The sequence below is a fragment of the Lytechinus variegatus genome, chromosome 16 (genome assembly GCF_018143015.1).
Source record: "Lytechinus variegatus isolate NC3 chromosome 16, Lvar_3.0, whole genome shotgun sequence".
Taxonomy (NCBI): domain Eukaryota; kingdom Metazoa; phylum Echinodermata; class Echinoidea; order Temnopleuroida; family Toxopneustidae; genus Lytechinus; species Lytechinus variegatus.
In genome coordinates, this window is record NC_054755.1 from 16084615 (window position 1) to 16102103 (window position 17489).

The 17489-nt window shown below is 37.8% G+C and overlaps 1 protein-coding gene across 1 annotated transcript in view; it reads right to left on the bottom strand.

Moving 5' to 3' along the window:
- LOC121430114 (beta-arrestin-1-like) overlaps nucleotides 1-17489 on the bottom strand; it is a 47378-nt gene that overhangs the window by 17419 nt on the left and 12470 nt on the right. Inside the window, exons 2-6 of the mRNA XM_041627392.1 lie at nucleotides 8332-8362; nucleotides 4041-4101; nucleotides 2322-2567; nucleotides 1082-1180; nucleotides 3-166 (exon numbers count right to left, since the gene is read on the bottom strand). Coding sequence (XP_041483326.1) covers nucleotides 3-166; nucleotides 1082-1180; nucleotides 2322-2567; nucleotides 4041-4101; nucleotides 8332-8362 — 601 coding nt within the window. The remainder of the gene's footprint in view (nucleotides 1-2; nucleotides 167-1081; nucleotides 1181-2321; nucleotides 2568-4040; nucleotides 4102-8331; nucleotides 8363-17489) is intronic.

A 17489-nucleotide genomic window follows, 5' to 3' on the forward strand; every position in this document is an offset into this window, starting at 1 on the left:
ACCTCTTTATCGAGCGTTGCCTCAAGGTGGAGTGCTCCTGGACTGACAACAAACTCTTTCTGTGCTTCAGCCGTGGGTTGTGGGCCGGGTACGTCTGGGGCGTAGGTAACCTTCCTGATGGCAAGCCGTACTGAATTCCTCTTGTGTGGTTTCTCGTCCATTGTTTCTACAGAACAATGATAACAATAATAATAATGATAATAATAAAAATAATGATTAATATTATTAATAATAATAATAATAATAAGTTACATTTATAGAACGCTTCATACACTGTGTTTTTAGTGCTTTACACCAGCGACCCCAGTTATAGGATCCATCACTATTCCACACATAAAGTACACCATCTCCACTCCCTGGGGAGTATCCTGGCCAGGCAACCGTTCATTTATCAGTGCACACATGCTAATCTAATCACTTTGATGTCCACATCCTACCTAGTACCCAACTATGAGCACCAAGTTTTCATTGGTGTGGATTTATCTCCGAACAAAGGAACACCAGTACTTTGTAAAGTCACCCGTAACTTACATGTAATAACAGCTTTATGAAACACCCACCAGGGGGTGTTACAAAGAGTTGTGATTGATCCAATCAATCACAACTATGGAAAGCCAGCAAAGTCAACATACAATCGCAAGGTTGTGAGTTCAAATCCCCACTCTGCCATTGTCTCCACTTTGATAAAAAGGCCCAAGAGTGATGTCTGTCGTCTATTCCGTCAGCCACTATGACTGATTAACCTAGACGTAAAATTTTCCAAGGTAATTGGTTATATACCAGCTTGGCGTTTACCAGCAAAAAATGCTGTCCTGCGGAGTTCCTACGGGAGTTACCACAAACAGAATAATATGCATGTTTGTTCCCAAAAATTCTAGATATGAATGTATATCCATAAATTCATTGATTTCTTGACAATTTGGTGTGATCTCCTTTGTTTACAAAGGACAATTTGCAAATTTTCTGTAGATAAAATCATGAAACTGAATGAATTTCCATAGTTACGATTGATTGAAATAATCGTAACTTTTCGTAATCAGGCCCAGATCTTATTCATGAATAAAAGCAAAGTTATCGTTACCTGCAACATATGTTTTGAGTTCGTAGTCCACACCGCATGGTTTGCCTGTGTCGCCCTGTGCGGGCTGAAGTGTGACCGATGATGGGGAATTGACCGCAGCTGACAATGACAAGAAAAATGACTTAATTTGATTTTAATTTTCACAAAAAATGAAACATCAACACAATACAAAAACAATACATTTAATTATAATTCAGAATAAAACATCATAACATAGAAAGACATTAGATTATTACAATGACAATACATGAGTGTGAAATATGAAACAACCGCATAAAAGGCAGAGTTTGTAAAGTCTGAAATTTCCTTCAAAATAATAGTAATCAGCAATTAAGGAGAAGGGACACACACAAAAATCAGACATTCAAAAAACTTAAGATAAGTAAAATTTGAAATATTAAGCAAAAACAAATGAAGGGAATGCAATCGAAAAAATTAAGCTTTTTTGCTTTCTCATCCATTTTCAATGATCGGTTTATGAAAATCCATATTTTATTGAACGAAATAGAAATCTGAGAATAGAAATATTCCGAAACTTCATTTTGCTTTATTGATCGTTGGCCCCGTAGCCAGTGTGCAGCAGCAGATTGACGAGACTATACCCTTAAATGTTGAACGCCAAGCAGGGAAACATGGAAACTCCCAACTTTTAATGTCTTTTGGTCTGATGCAGCCGGGGTTTGAACCCTGACCTCCCTGTTTTGAGGTGGACACTCTACCAACTGAGCCAACACTGTACAGGGTTTTTTTTTCTTATATTGCAGGCCCTGCATTTGCTAGTCTTGGTCTAAGTTCGAGCCATGTGGAGATATTCTGATCTTCCAAACTTGAAACTCAAATATATGCCAGCCTCGGCTCCATAATTCAAGCATATCATTACATTTGTGTCCTTATTATGACTTCACTCATTCATATTATTCCTGCAAGATATAAGTGCAACCTGCATTTGATGCCATATATCTTTGATATTTCATTAACTGATTACGAACCATTAAACAGGGACAACTCCACCTTGACGTCATCTCTATGGAAATCCAAGCTGGGCAATAATAATCTGTGAACAGGCAAATACCAGGTGTTCTACATTTTGTCCAATCAGCCATTTGTCCATCATGGCTTGCCATAGAGACGACGTCTTGCTACAGTTTTCTCTAATTCTTTTTTTTCTAATTCGGCCGGCCTCGCATGACAATGTACTGAGGAGACCAATGTATTGTGAAATGCTCAGACCCGCAACAACTTACTTCGAAGTAGAACGGATATGCATTGGACCCTAGTTTCTTGATAAGCCTCTCCTGGAGTCTAGTAAGCGGTCTCTCCTCCTCTGTGGGCTTGGGGTAGACCTGGACCGATGCTAAGTACAGATCCTTCCTGAAGGTCAGTCCAAGGACATCCAGATCCTCCCGGCCATAGCGGAATGCTGCTAGCACATGGGCAAAGACTTTCCTCTCCTTTAAGTAGTCTAGGTCTACTAATACCACACCATCTGTGGGGAAAAGATAAAGATTGAAGAGTAAATAAATATTCAGCTCCTGTAAAGCACATTACATACCATTTTGTGTTTACAAATGGATCTTGGATATTACATGAATACTCCGTTTTGAGAAAATGGGTGAAACCTTAAATGTCATAACTTCATTTTTCATCTGAATTTAAAGATCAAGTCCACCTCAGAAAAATGTTAATTTGAATCAATAGAGAAAAATCAGATAAGCACAATGCTGAAAATTCCATCAAAATCAGATGTAAAATAAGAAAGTTATGACATTTCAAAGTTTCACTTATTTTTAACAAAAAAGTTACTTGAACGAGCCAGTTACATCCAAATGAGAGAGTCGATGATCTCACTATTTCTTTTTATTGTCTGAATTATACAATATTTCAATTTTTACGAATTCGATGATTAGGACCTCCTTGCCTGAAACACAAAATGTTAAAATAATGGAATTCCACGTGTTCAGGGAGGAATGAAACTTCATTTCACATGACAATGACGAGAAAATCAAAATATTTCATATTTCATATAATAACATACAAAAGAAATAGTGAGTGAGTGATGTCATCAGTTCCCTCATTTGCATACCGACCGAGATGTGCATATAACTGTTTTGTGAAATGAAGCAAAACTTTAAAATGTCATAACTTTCTTATTTTACATCCGATTTTGATGAAATTTTCAGTGTTATGCTCGTTCAATTTTTCTCTTTATTCAAATCAAGTTTTCGTTGGGGTGGACTTGTCCTTTAATGAAATTTCCAGAGTTAAGATTTTCCTCTGTTTATTTTAATCAATTATTTGTAAGGGCGGACTTGACATTTAGAGTTGAGATAACATTTTAGAGAAGGGTATTAGGCGATTTCGAGTTTAGAGTTGGTTCTGGTGGAGGGTGTAATAGTGCTGGGTGTTGGAAATGTAATTCATAGTTGGTTCTGGAGTTGGGTGCATTTTTGGGTGTTGGATGTGCATTAGTTGGTTCTGGTGTAGGGTGTTAGTGTTAGCTGAGTTGGTTCTGGTGTTGTGTGTTAGTGTTGGCTGAGTTGGTTATGGTGTAGGGTGTTAGTGTTAGGTGAGTTGGTTCTGGTGTTAGAGTTGGCCGAGTTGGTTCTGGTGTAGGGTGTTAGTGTTGGATGAGTTGGTTCTGGTGTAGGGTGTTAGTGTTAGGTGAGTTGGTTCTGGTGTTAGAGTTGGCCGAGTTGGTTCTGGTGTAGGGTGTTAGTGTTTGCTGAGTTGGTTCTGGTGTAGGGTGTTAGTGTTTGCTGAGTTGGTTCTGGTGTTGTGTGTTAGTGTTGGCTGAGTTGGTTCTGGTGTAGGGTGTTGGTTTGGATGCACAGTTCAGATTACCTTCAATAGCTCTCAAACACCCATTTTGAGTTTACAAGAAAATGATCAAATCACATTATTAATAAAATCTTGTGAGATTCATCTCAAGAGGCGATAAATGACATGAAATTATACTTACCGATTGGATCGATGTGTGTTTGATGGTCGACAAAATCTCTTTTGCCAAGATATGTCGTGATCTGAAAAATAAAAACAGAAAAAGATAAAATGTAGAGGAAATGATAAAATACAGAGAAGATCGGAATCACAGATAGCTGTCATAAATCCAGACTGATCGGTATTGATACATGTCAGTAATTGTTGTATTCACCATCTGAATGCTTGATATCTATTACAAAATGTGTTAACTTTGAACTTGAAACCAACTGAGAAGGGTTGATATTTAGCATGAATTAATTGTGAATGCATGTAGCATTAATTTTGAGCACACAGCGAGATTTGGCATGTACGAGATTGGAAAAAGTGGGAGAAATATTAAATAAAATTGCATACATGTACTGTATATTTTCCACAGTCCTATGAAAAAATTATTTGAACTATTACCTAAACAATGCAGTTTACCAGATAACAGTAAATAAATGTCATATTTCGCTTGCTAATTTCAATCCAAGACGACCAGGGTATTAAAAAATTTGCCATGTTGCCCTCCCCGGGCTTTGCCCATAGGAATACTTTTCACAAACACTGACCATATTTCTGCTAGTGCATTTTTAATAAATACGCAGTAAGGGCCGAGTTTGATCACTAATTTCAGTATTTGCAAAGTCTGGTTGGAACCAGTTCCGAACAATATGACAGCATCATTTTCCAGGTATCGCATCACAATTTGCTCCACACACTCTTATGACTGCTGCACAAAGTCAATAACCATAAATACTAATAATACATATTTGAGAAGTAAAATTATTCTCTGTATAATAAGGCAGATTTGAATGCATATAATTAATAATTGTTAATTCCACTTGAGCATGGCTACAAATTGGTCAATTTACAATACGGTGCGCCATCTATCGGTTGGCATCGGATAGGCCAATTTCCAACTTTTGGGTCAACGTCACCCGCAGGCGAGGCACAGCCAGGGCATGGTGCTGGTGTGAAGATGCTTCAAAAATGAAAACCATATGATAGATGGAGGAAGAATTCACCAAAAACGGTCTAAATTTCAAAGAAATCTGCAGTAAATTCCTCTCTGATTTCCTAGACTCTCGTAAACAGAATAATTTTATGCAAACCAGCCAAGCCGCATTGGTCGTAGGCCATAATGCACTAGTGTGCTCAGCACATGCCGACTTTTTCCCATGAGGCATTGCGAAATTTGGCCTGTCCGCTGCGACCAATAGGTGGCGCACCATAATGTGAATCCACCAAATAAAAGGCAGAGGTGCAACTCTAGCATGAAAGTCTACATCATGTCAACTTCCATTATAGCTGACAAATATACAACCAATTTGTTAATAACTGCAATCTGCATTAATATATTGACTTCAACTGAACCCCTGCACAAAGGAAATTGAACTTTAAAGACATATATGTAGAGAACCTATTTCCTTATTTCAAAGGCAATTTGTCAGGAGCCACATTAACTTTTTTATCATATCTCTAATGACTTACAATCTAAAAATACATATTTTTTATATCTAATTCTCTGCCTACTTCTGAAGAGTCATAGACAATTAATGAAAGGTTCCCCAAAACGGACTGGCAGTTAACAAAAGAGTTATCAATCCCATTTTCTATTCTCAGAGAAAGAAGAAAGAATTGAACTGCTCTACATGTAATTAATGTTTACTTCAAATACAATCTTTTAAAATAAATAGGTCATAAGATTGAGATCACAACCAGGAGGGGGAAAAGGATGAGGAGGAAGAGGAGGAGGGGGAGGAAGAGGAGGAGGAAGGAGAGGGAGAGGAGGAGGAGGGGGAGGAAGAGGAGGAGGAGGGGGAGGAAGAGGAGGAGGAAGAGGAGGAGGAGAAGGGGGAGGAAGAGGAGGGGGAGGAGGAGGGGGGAGGAAGAGGAGGAGGAGGAAGAGGAGGAGGAGGAAGAGGAGGGGGAGGAAGAGGAGGAGGGGGGGAAGAGGGGGGGAAGAGGAGGAGGGGGAGGAAGAGGAGGAGGGGGAGGAAGAGGAGGAGGGGAGGAAGAGGAGGAGGGGGAGGAAGAGGAGGAGGAGAAGGGGAGGAAGAGGAGGAGGGGGAGGAGGAGGGGGGAGGAAGAGGAGGAGGAGGAAGAGGAGGAGGAGGAGGAAGAGGAGGGGGAGGAAGAAGAGGAGGGGGGGAAGAGGGGGGGAAGAGGAGGAGGGGGAGGAAGAGGAGGAGGGGGAGGAAGAGGAGGAGGGGGGGAAGAGGAGGGGGAGGAAGAGGAGGGGGAGGAAGAGGAGGAGGGGGGGGAGAGGAGGAGGGGGAGGAAGAGGAGGGGGGGAAGAGGAGGAGGGGGAGGAAGAGGAGGAGGGGGGGAAGAGGAGGGGGAGGAAGAGGAGGGGGAGGAAGAGGAGGAGGGGGAGGAAGAGGAGGAGGGGGAAGAGGAGGGGGAGGAAGAGGAGGAGGGGGAGGAAGAGGAGGAGGGGAGGAAGAGGAGGAGGGGGGGAAGAGGAGGAGGGGGAGGAAGAGGAGGAGGGGGAGGAAGAGGAGGAGGAGGGGGGAGGAAGAGGAGGAGGGGGTAGGAAGAGGAGGGGGAGGAAGGAGGAGGAGGAGGAGGGGGGAGGAAGAGGAGGAGGGGGAGGAAGAGGAGGAGGGGAGGAAGAGGAGGAGGGGGTAGGAAGAGGAGGGGGAGGAAGAGGAGGAGGAGGGGGAGGAAGAGGAGGAGGAGGGGGAGGAAGAGGAGGAGGAGGGGGAGGAAGAGGAGGAGGAGAGGGAGAGGGAGGGGGAGGAGGAGGGGGAGGAGGAGGAGGAGGAGGAGGGGAGAGGAGAGGAAGAGGAGGGGGAAGAAGAGGAAGAAAAGAAAAGGAGGAGGAAGATAAAGATAACAAATAAGAAAAGGGGGAGGAAGCAAAAGAAGAAAAAGACAAACAAGAGGAGGAGGAAGGAGAGGGAGAGGAGGAAAAGGAGAATTGGAAAGGGAAGGAGGAGGAGAAGGGGAAGGAGGATGAAATATACAAAAATGCTAAGGAAACAAGTGGAATGCCTCTGGCCGTCTCACCTGCATCACGCGATTCAACAAAGCAGTAGTGCTGATTTTGAAAACTACTATAACTCGCACAAGATTTTCAGTGATACTTGGCTACTCTTATTTCCACGTTTTATGAACTAGACCAATACACTTTACAGAGATAGGATGGTAATTCAACAAATGCCCCCAATGTGGCCAAAGTTCATTGACCTCACATGACCTTTGACCTTGATCATGTGACCTGAAACTTGCACAGGATATTCAGTGATACGTCTAAGTTTCAAAAGTCAGATCAATGAACTTGCAAAGTTATGATGGTAATTCAACAGATACCCCTACATGTATTATTGCCAAATTTCATTGACCTTTGACCTTGGTCTGTGACCTAAAATGCGCACAGAATGTTCAGTGATACTTGATTACTCTTATGTCCAAGTATTATGAACTAGACCAACATACTTTTAAAGTTATGATGGTAATTCAACAAATACCCCCTATTCGGCCAAAGTTCATTGACCCTAAATGACCTTTGACCTTGATCATGTGACCTGAAACTTGCACAGGATGTTCAGTGATACTTGATTACTATCATGTCCAAGTTTCATGAATCAGATCCAAAAACTTTTAAAGTTTTGATCATAATTCAACAGATACCCCCAATCGGCCAAAGTTCATTGACCCTAAATGAACTTTCACCTAGGTCATGTGACATGAAACTCATGCAGGATGTTTGGTGATACTTGATTAACCTTATGTCCAAGTTTAATGAACTAGGTCCATACATTTTCTAAGTTATGATGACATTTCAAAAACTTAACCTCAGGCTAAGATTTTGATGTTGATTCCCCCAACATGGTCTAAGTTCATTGACCCTAAATGACCTTTGACCTTGGTCATGTAACATGAAACTCTGATAGGATGTTCAGTAATACTTGATTAACCTTATGGCCAAGTTTCATGAACTAGGTCCATATACTTTCTAAGTTATGATGTCATTTCAAAAACTTAACCTTAGGTTAAGATTTGATGTTGACGCCGCCGTCGGAAAAGCGGCGCCTATAGAGTCTCACTCTGCTATGCAGGTGAGACAAAAAGGAAGAGGGAAAAGAAGAAAAACATGAAAAAGGGTAGAAAAAGTTAAATGGAGGTAGAAAAAATGGCACTCCTACCCCGCAAAAATAAATAAAAGAAGAAAAAGAAGGAGAAACATACAAATTTAGCAAATGAAGAGAGAGAAAAAAAAGACAAAGAGAATGAGAAGGGTGCTCGAGGCTATAAGGAAATTGGAAAATGGAAAACTTTCCTACCTTGCCATTTGGGCTTGATTTCTTGAATACTCTGTAAAACAAAATAAAAGGAGAAAACACAATGAAAGTAACATGATTACTAGAAAGGCATGAATTTCCTTTCATGGTTCTAATCAAAGGATTTTGATTCAAAACAACACAATGTGATTATTTTCAGAATTGAAGGAGGCAGTGTCTTGTCATAAAAGAATATTGAGGAAGAGGTGAAGGAGGAGGAGCAGTGGCGTACCAAGGATTTTTCACAGGGAGGCAAATTCGTCCGCCCCAAAATTTGACAAGCAAAAAAAAAAAAGCTTGTCAGGGGGGGGCAGGGATACGTCCTTTGCATGGGCTGTGACTCGTCAGCGGGGCAGATATACGCATTTTACATGTACCTCAGTCACATTAAAAAACAATAGAGTGAAGACTTGAGGGTCATAGTGATTCAGTTTGCTTTTCACCTCCAAGGCATACATGTAGGTGACGCCAAACAAATAATGATAATTCTAAACAACTATGCTTTGTGAGAGGATTCTTTTACTCAATGCATTTTGTAAAAAAAATAAGTGCAAATCCCCATCTTACTTTTATTTTTATATTGGAGAAAGGGTATGTTTCATTGCATGTTTTGATTTTTCACATGCTTTGAAAGAGTTTGTGTTGAGACAAAACAGCTAACGGGAAGTTCCTTTTATTTATTTTGTTCCTCATTGGCATATTCATATGGGATTTACATGATCAATGTACAATGTATCATTGATTGTATCAACATGATAATAGATCTTCCTCATAAATCTGTATGTTTGTATGTTGATTGACATCTAAGACACTTGGCCCTGGAGTTGTCTAATGTTCTTCCTTATTAATATAAAAGTGCACATTTGAGTTTCCTAAATCTTGAGTTTTTCCTTTATATTGCACAACATGCATCATACAGCAGTATGCCAGATCTGTAAATTATGAAGGAAATTTCTAAACAAACATGTTTGCATGCACGTCCCTGCAAATGTGTGGATATCTTATCATACATTCATATTTCAGACAACATATCTTTTTACAATAAAACTTAAAAAAACGGGAAAAAAATAAAAGCTTGTATGCAATGTAAAGTAGTAAATAATACATGTTTTACTTGTAATGCGATGTAGACATAAAATGTACATGTGCATTAGAGGAGTGACAAAATCTGAGCTCATCTCATTTTAAATATCAAATTTGTAATTTTTACAACTTTATTGGATAAAAACACTGATGAGATGCGATATGCTAAGAGTGATATTGCAAATGAAATGAGAAGAGATGAAATTTCAATGCTTCCCATAGACAAGAACTCTCCAGTGTATCCACATGGACAGACACCAAAGGAAGCCCAGTGTACAGATCACTATCCCATATTATCATAAATCCTGATCAAAATGGGCAAATTGTCTCAAATTGCTTATCGGTCTCTGATCTTTGCCGAGGCACGTATAGGTCTCTGATGATGAATATTTACAGTAAAGAATACCTAATCAGGGAGATATCATCAGCCTCATCATCATGCTTATGACTTCCCTTCCAATTTTTCTCTCTTTTCAGCTTTTTTTTCCAAACCAAGCATCGCAGATTTGATCACAATTCATCAAATATGGCAACCTTGTGCTTCAGTTGCCTCGCAGTCAAAAAGTACATAATGCTCATGGAATGTGATTATTTATAAAAAGAAGCCACAGACAAGTACTTTGTGTTAATTACAGGTTTCATTTTTACACTTGAGTAATGATTTTAAAAAATGAAACCTTTTCTTAAGCTGAAATTTTGCAGTTTTACTTTCATACATGTACACTAATTGATATTACTGCAAAATGAGTACAGTGATAACAAAAAATATAGCAATATACATGTATGTACTACAGACATAGGCATATCATATGCATAATATTCTAGAGGGATGCACTGATGCAGGACTGTACTCTCACAAGTACAAATATAAAATGAGATAAGTTTTATAGCAAGCACAAGCATAGAATAAGGTGCAATGTCGAATTGGTGCACCTCATCTTTTATTAGATTCATCATTTTCAGTTTGTAATACTTAAAAAAAATTTTAAAAACCCAAAGGTATTTTCACTCTGAGGAAACTCCTTTCCTGGAGAATATTACTATGTATGCAGCTTAGCAGGGTGCCACATAACTTTTTAGAAGCACTTGCCAAGTCCGGCAAGTAAATTTTTTTTAATAGTTTGGAATATACTTGCCTAAAAATCTATTTCACTTGCCCCAAAAATCCTTGAAAAAAAGTTTTACCTCTTCAAAAGAAAGTTTCACAGTTTTATAAAACATATTTACCTTTTTTTTCTCTTATTGCATTTCTTTTTTCAAAAGTGATTTAATCTTGCTTGCCATGACCAAAATTCAGGTCAATCTCATATCATCGACCCCTATTTTGGTCATCCTGTGAGAATTTTGCTTGCCCAATTCAGGCAAGTACTTTTGGTCTTTAATTCAAAACACTTGCCCGACTCTAACTTTAACTTGCCCTGGGCAATTGGGCAAGTGCTTATGTAGCACCCTGAGCTTAGGTTTTTTGTGAAAAAAATAAAATTAGAAATGCAACAGAATAATGCTTAAAGTGTCCAGTTTTCACGTCAGTGGGGCAACATTATCACCCCCACATTTCAGGGGCCCGTCTTACAAAGAGTTACGATTGATCCAATCACTGTAACTCTATGGAAATCCATCAGTGTCATAAATATTTCCACAGGAAACTTGTACAATGTCCTTTGTAAACAAAGAGAAGCACGGTATTAAATTTTTAGGAAAACAATTTATGCATGAATATACATCATAGCTACATGTAGAAAATATTTTGAACAAGCATGCAGACGTTGCTGGCTGTCCATAGTTGCGATTGATCCATCAATCGCAACTGTTTTTTGCTGCAAGGCGCCTTTTGTATATTTAAAACCTTTCCATTTACCCAATTTAATCCAAATACCAATAATCCCACTAAAATGTGCCCATGGATACGCTTTGTTCTCCTTTGTCTCACTTTTTTCTGTCAGTTAAATATTTTTTTCAAACTGCTTTACGATCAACCTCATACCGTACTACCAATCACAAGTTTCCTCTTTTTTTCTAGTTATCATTGCAAGATTGGATGGAGTCCGCCCTTTCTTGTAAATATATTGATTAATCATATATCATAATTTTGTAAACTGTGAAGTGCCCAATATGTGAATCTTTTTACTATGTACTTAAACATTTATAATTCAGCCATTGGCTGCCAAGAAATTTTTGATGCCTAGTAATAAAGACCACTATTATTATTTGTAAGACAGGGCTCAGATCTCCTCTGGTGCACTTGACTGAATACTAACAGAGAAGACATATAGCCAAGTCCAGTGGGCTCCCACGCATGAGTCAGACATTATTATTACCAATGATCATTAGCATTCCCGAGCTTGATCAAAACAATGCTCACGTTACCAATGCAATAGCTGCTGCACGCATGCATTCTCCATGGACACGATCCGAACGGTTCGTCGCACTGCAAATTGACAACCACTCACGAGTTGCATCTTGAGTGTCATTCTAAGTAGAACATTATCACGATATATTGAAACTCATCATCGACTGCAAGTACATGTACTCAAAGATAAATACCACAGGGATGTTTCACAAAGATTTAAGCATGACTTAAGTCACACTTAAATACCGACCCGTACATGACATGCAACACCCGTTCTCATTGATATGCAGTTGTGCGCGTCATCATGATACAATCAGACCAATGTGACCATACTGTACGCAACTCGGTATTTAAGTGCGACTTTAATACCTTGGTCATATTTTAATCTTTGTGAAACACCCTCCAGTTGTGATAATGATCTCAAAATGAGTTCAAACAGAATCCAATGAAATTATCACCAAATAACTCTGGAAGGAAATGCGTAATTGCTGAGAAATGAGCAAAATAGGCACGAAATTCCATTAAATTTAAGTTTTTTTTTCGGACTAATATTAATACACTGTCCCACATATACTTTTTTGCGTTAGTGTCATCAGCATTATCGATTTTGAGTTAAAATTTTATGATTTTACAAAGATAAGTTTACATTAATAATAAACCAGATCTAGATGTGTAATAATATTTTGACAAGAAACCATGATTTATTGAGACTTTCTCATGAAATAATTGTTTGCTGCAACTACAGTACTACTGTATTTTACCTAAAAAGTCTATTGAGAGGTTACAGAGAGAAGAAAGCACTTTGAATTTACATGCATGTAATATGCATTTTTACATTTCAATTTTTTTTTGTGTTATTAACTTAATTTCCATGAAGATAAGAAACTAGACGTACAATGAAATCTTCACACGATTGACACAAAAATGAATGGATTGATATTGATACATGCATCCTGGAATTCAAATCATACATCATCAATACACACCAAGACAGAATATGTTCATTTCAAGATTGAGTGTTCCATCCTCCCTCCATGTTTATAAACAGTGCACACATGCATTCCCACCCAGCATGTATCACAGATTGGTGAGTTTTATTTTGAACCAGAATGGTCCTAATTACTCACAGTAAAAACTGTGGTGTTAACCAGTGTACATAGAGAACCACACCAGTTATTTTACACCAGTGTTAAATTGGTGGTGTTAGTCTTACACCTATAGGTGTTATTACAACACCTTTTGTTGTTACATTTACACTCTTTGGTGTTATGTTTGATCTCTAGGGTGTAATTTTAACACCTCAGGGTGTGGTCCTCTATGAACACCAATTGGTGTCAGTTTTAACACTGCAGTTTTTACAGTGAGCTTAGTCTACCTGTATCTGCAATTCATGTCCAGTCCAACTGGAAGAATGCCATTGTAAAATCATGACTGAAAATTGAGATTTCTACTGTGTTCAATCAACTTTTAAATTGTAAGTTCATCCCGGAAAAAAGTAGATTTGAATCTTAGAAAAAGAAAAAACTCAAATGTGCTGAAAATGTCATCAAAATCTAATGACATTTCAAAGTTTTTTTTTCCGAAACAATTATGCACAACACAGTAATATGCAAATGAGAGTTGATAATGACACTCACTATTTTTGTACTTCATAATACAAAATCAATTTTTTCAGACTTTCTAAAGTTCTACTTTCATGAAGCAGAAGAGTTTGCTTGCACCCATTGAAATACACGTATCACATATTCGATGAGGAGTCAAAACTTGTTTCAAATTATAATATAAATGAGGAAAAAAAAATCATGTTCCGTGTAATGAAATACAAAACAAATAGACATAGTGAGTGGGTGATGTCACTTCTCACTTTTGTATACTAACCAGGATGTAGCATGCTGTACAAAGTGAAATAAAGCAAAAACCTACATTACATCCGATTTTGATGGAATTTTCAGTGTTATGCTACAGTTTGATTGTTCTCCTTTCATTCTAGAATCAACCCTTTTTCTGGGGTTGACTCGCCCTTACCCACGGTCCTGCAGAAATACAATGCATCCTATTCAGCGATTTACATGTACTGCGTGTTGAATCTGAACATTTCTATGTGTCTTTGTACACAACCAAGATTTGAATTATAAAGACGTCCTTGAAAAGCATGTTTTACAAGTCGTCAATTGTCACTATGGAACATGAATTATATCAAAATTAAAGCTAAACAAGATTAATTGCAGGAGTTGCAGCTAATAATTATTCAATCAGAAAGTCTTTAAAATCAAGGTTGATTGTCACCATATTATCTTACATTTACATACAGATCTGGAACATTGAAATAAACTGATTTTTTGTGAAATCATTGAATCTTTAATATTCTGATGATCACTACCAAAAAAGGCATATGTGGGACAGTGTATTAATATTGCTTGGAAAAATATCTGACATTATAGAATTCCATGCTTATTTCGCTTATTTCTCAGCAATTACACATTTTTTTCCCAGGGTAATTTGGCACATATTTTTTTATTTATATGTACAAACACTTGGGTAGTCATTTTATTGGATTCTGTTCAAACTCACTTTAAGATCATCACAACTGGTATTTGGTCAATTCCAGCCAAATGTTGCATTTTTCCATTTTCAAAAATTTCTTTTCGGAGCAATTTTGTTTATACTGTTTATAAGTATACAGTTTAAGGTTTACAAAAACACACTTATATTTACTATACCCTCATTCATTCATAAAATACGCAATGTACACTCTGTTGCATTGTGGTACTAAGATTTCATAGAAAATGTACAACTTTCACCCATCCTTGGCTCCTGGCAAGCAAAGGGTGCTGATGAAAAATCCCACTGTCCATGTGACCTCCAAGCAATAATTTACCATTAGCTGTATTGTTTTACACACTGCAGTGAAACTATGAGGCACAAAATACATTTCAAGGTGTGTATGTTTGATGTCCCATAAGTCACAGTTTTGAGCATTAAGTTTCCCTCATATGCTGCCATAGACTCCTGGAGACAAGTATTGGACTTTTTTATCTACCATAGTACATGCTTGCTTCAACAAATCAAGCTGCATCTGTATTGGACTTGAAATAGCTATACTGGGGGGACATACATTTCAGTCCCATAAGTCACATGTCCCATAAGTCACATATACAGTTCGTAAACCATACCACCTTAAAGCTGTCCATGACAGCAAAGAGAGAGACAAGAATGCTTAAAAGCTGGAGAACAGTATGCTGACTGTCAGAAAAAACAGTCTGAATATCAAAGGCAGTGCATTGAACAACAAAAAATAAGTTTGCATAGTGTGCCCAGTCCAGAAAGGAGAAAACTGAATATGATCGCTAAAATGCAAAGCTGAGTGCAGGTGAATTGGGTTTGTTTCACCCTAGCTTTTAGTAATTTTTTAGGTCCAGATCATTCTCTTGGTTTTCTTGTCCCCTTAGAGTGTGCATCAACTGTTTTACATATGATGCGAACTTGGTATATACACATAGTTCCATGGAAACTATTAAAACCTATGTCAATGTCCCATCAGTCACGAATTTTGTAGTTGAGCGACCCTCTGGATCCTGTCAAAATAAGAGCACCAGTCCTCAGATGCATTTAAGGCTACCATGAGCAGAGCTATTAAGGCCCCTGTAAATGCCCAAAAATTGTTCAGAAGCTTGCAATCAAGTTTTCTCAGAATCATTCCTGCCGCCTGCCAATAGAAAGGAACATGCGCATTTAAAGAGGACCAAAGGGTGGTGTCATAATGTCATGAACATCGAATCGCCGGTTCTAAACCTAGTCGCAGCTGCATGATCGTCTTACACATTTGTATTTGCAAAAATAATGATTTGTGTTGTCCTTGGTTGTTACCATCATTCTGATAGTCGTAAAAGGGCACTGGTTCATAAAGCTTTTCGTAACTTAAGAGCGACTTTAAGAACGACCGATGATCCTTGTGGTAAATGTCATCATAAATTGGCAATGTTTTAGCATATAAGAAAGGATCACTAGTCATTCTGAAAAGTTGCTCCTAACTTACAACAGCTTTATGAAATGGCCCCAGGTTATTTTGTTTAGAACCAGGCCGCCATTACACCATGACAACTAACATCACTTTGGTACTCTACAAATGATGATGTCCTTACAGGCATTCAGAATTTCTATGAAAGAGATGACATATCAACCCAAGCAGCTGGCAAAAAAAGAAGTTGTGAACTTGTGATAGGGTGCATCCCCATGGTATATTTTTTAACCAACATTTTTTGTATTGCCTGAAGTGTATAGTTAATGAATCTTGATGTTCCCTTTGTCAAATCGTGTCCCATGGGGTTCCAAATTGGCAATTTTGGCAGCCATCTTGGATTTTTCATGAAAATCAATTATTTTCATATTTTTTGCACAGACAATGGTAAATCTTCCATGTAAATGAATACACTTTTTACTATACAAGTATACATGTACATGCAGTTTAGATAGTAGAAAGCGATTGCAACTGTTTTCTAGTCAGTCCAGTTTAATGAATTTTTTAAAAAGAATTTATGCCAAAATTTTAATATTTTTTTGTCAAAAATTTGCCTGTGCACTGATATCCATCTGTTTTATCATAAACATCAACAGCTAATGAAAAATATGAGCATTTGACACAAAAGAGAGTATATTAACAAGAATATTGATTTACTTCATGGCAGCATTAATGTCTTAATTTCTCACATGTAATACACTGTAGTGTAAAGGTCATTTTCTTACCATACTGTATGAGACAGATAGAGAAAAGCAACATTTATTTGTCCTATCTGTAACAAATATGTCATATCATTATGTCCCATCAGTCACAATTGAAAGTGTGTACATTCTTTCTAATTGTTCATTTTTCATCTGTTTGCTAAATATTTATGATTGTAATTGTTTATTGATTATTTTCTACTTATTTGATTACAGTTCTTAAAACTTGATGACAAGTTAGGAAGCTTTTTTTTGGTTAATGTTCCCTTTATATAAATGAACTGCGTGAAAAGATGTTTCTGCCCTTTGTTGAATTTATTTCTGACACAATGGCATGAATTATTAAGGGTGTCATCTTATTAGGAAATATTTATTCATGCTGAAATTAAGTTTGACTTAAAAAGTCATCGCGAGGAAATGTTAATTCCATGAAATGAGATAGGGTCCCATCAGTCACATTCACTTGTCCCATAAGTCACACACGATTGCACACAACTACTGAAACAAATGAAATGAATCAAGTCCAATTCAAGTACTGTTAGTGAGCCCTATCACTAGTTAATCTCCAAGCCCAAATCTAAAAACATTGTCATAAAACTGAGATAGATATGGCACTTTGAACAAAAGAGCCCAATTTGTGTGGTCCATCAATGTCCCATAAGTCACAATGACATTTCTGAATATCTAGCACCCTATGCAACCAAGCTGAAAGCATACATTTTTGTATATAGTAAGTTTAAGTATTCTTCTTTCAGTTTAATAAAGTAAATCCATGTTTGTGCAGCTACTATTTCAGATATGCACCTCAGTTATGTGGAAAAAAGTATCAAATGTCCCATAAGTCACAATGGAATTGACCATTTACAGTATCTTTAAAACAATTATCTTCTAAAACTGTTATACAAAAGCATCACATATCATTATTCAATATAGCCTACATCTTTGATGCCTGAATTGCATTACTGGAGAGGGAAACTATAATAGCAGCAAGGATGGAAACAAGTGTTGA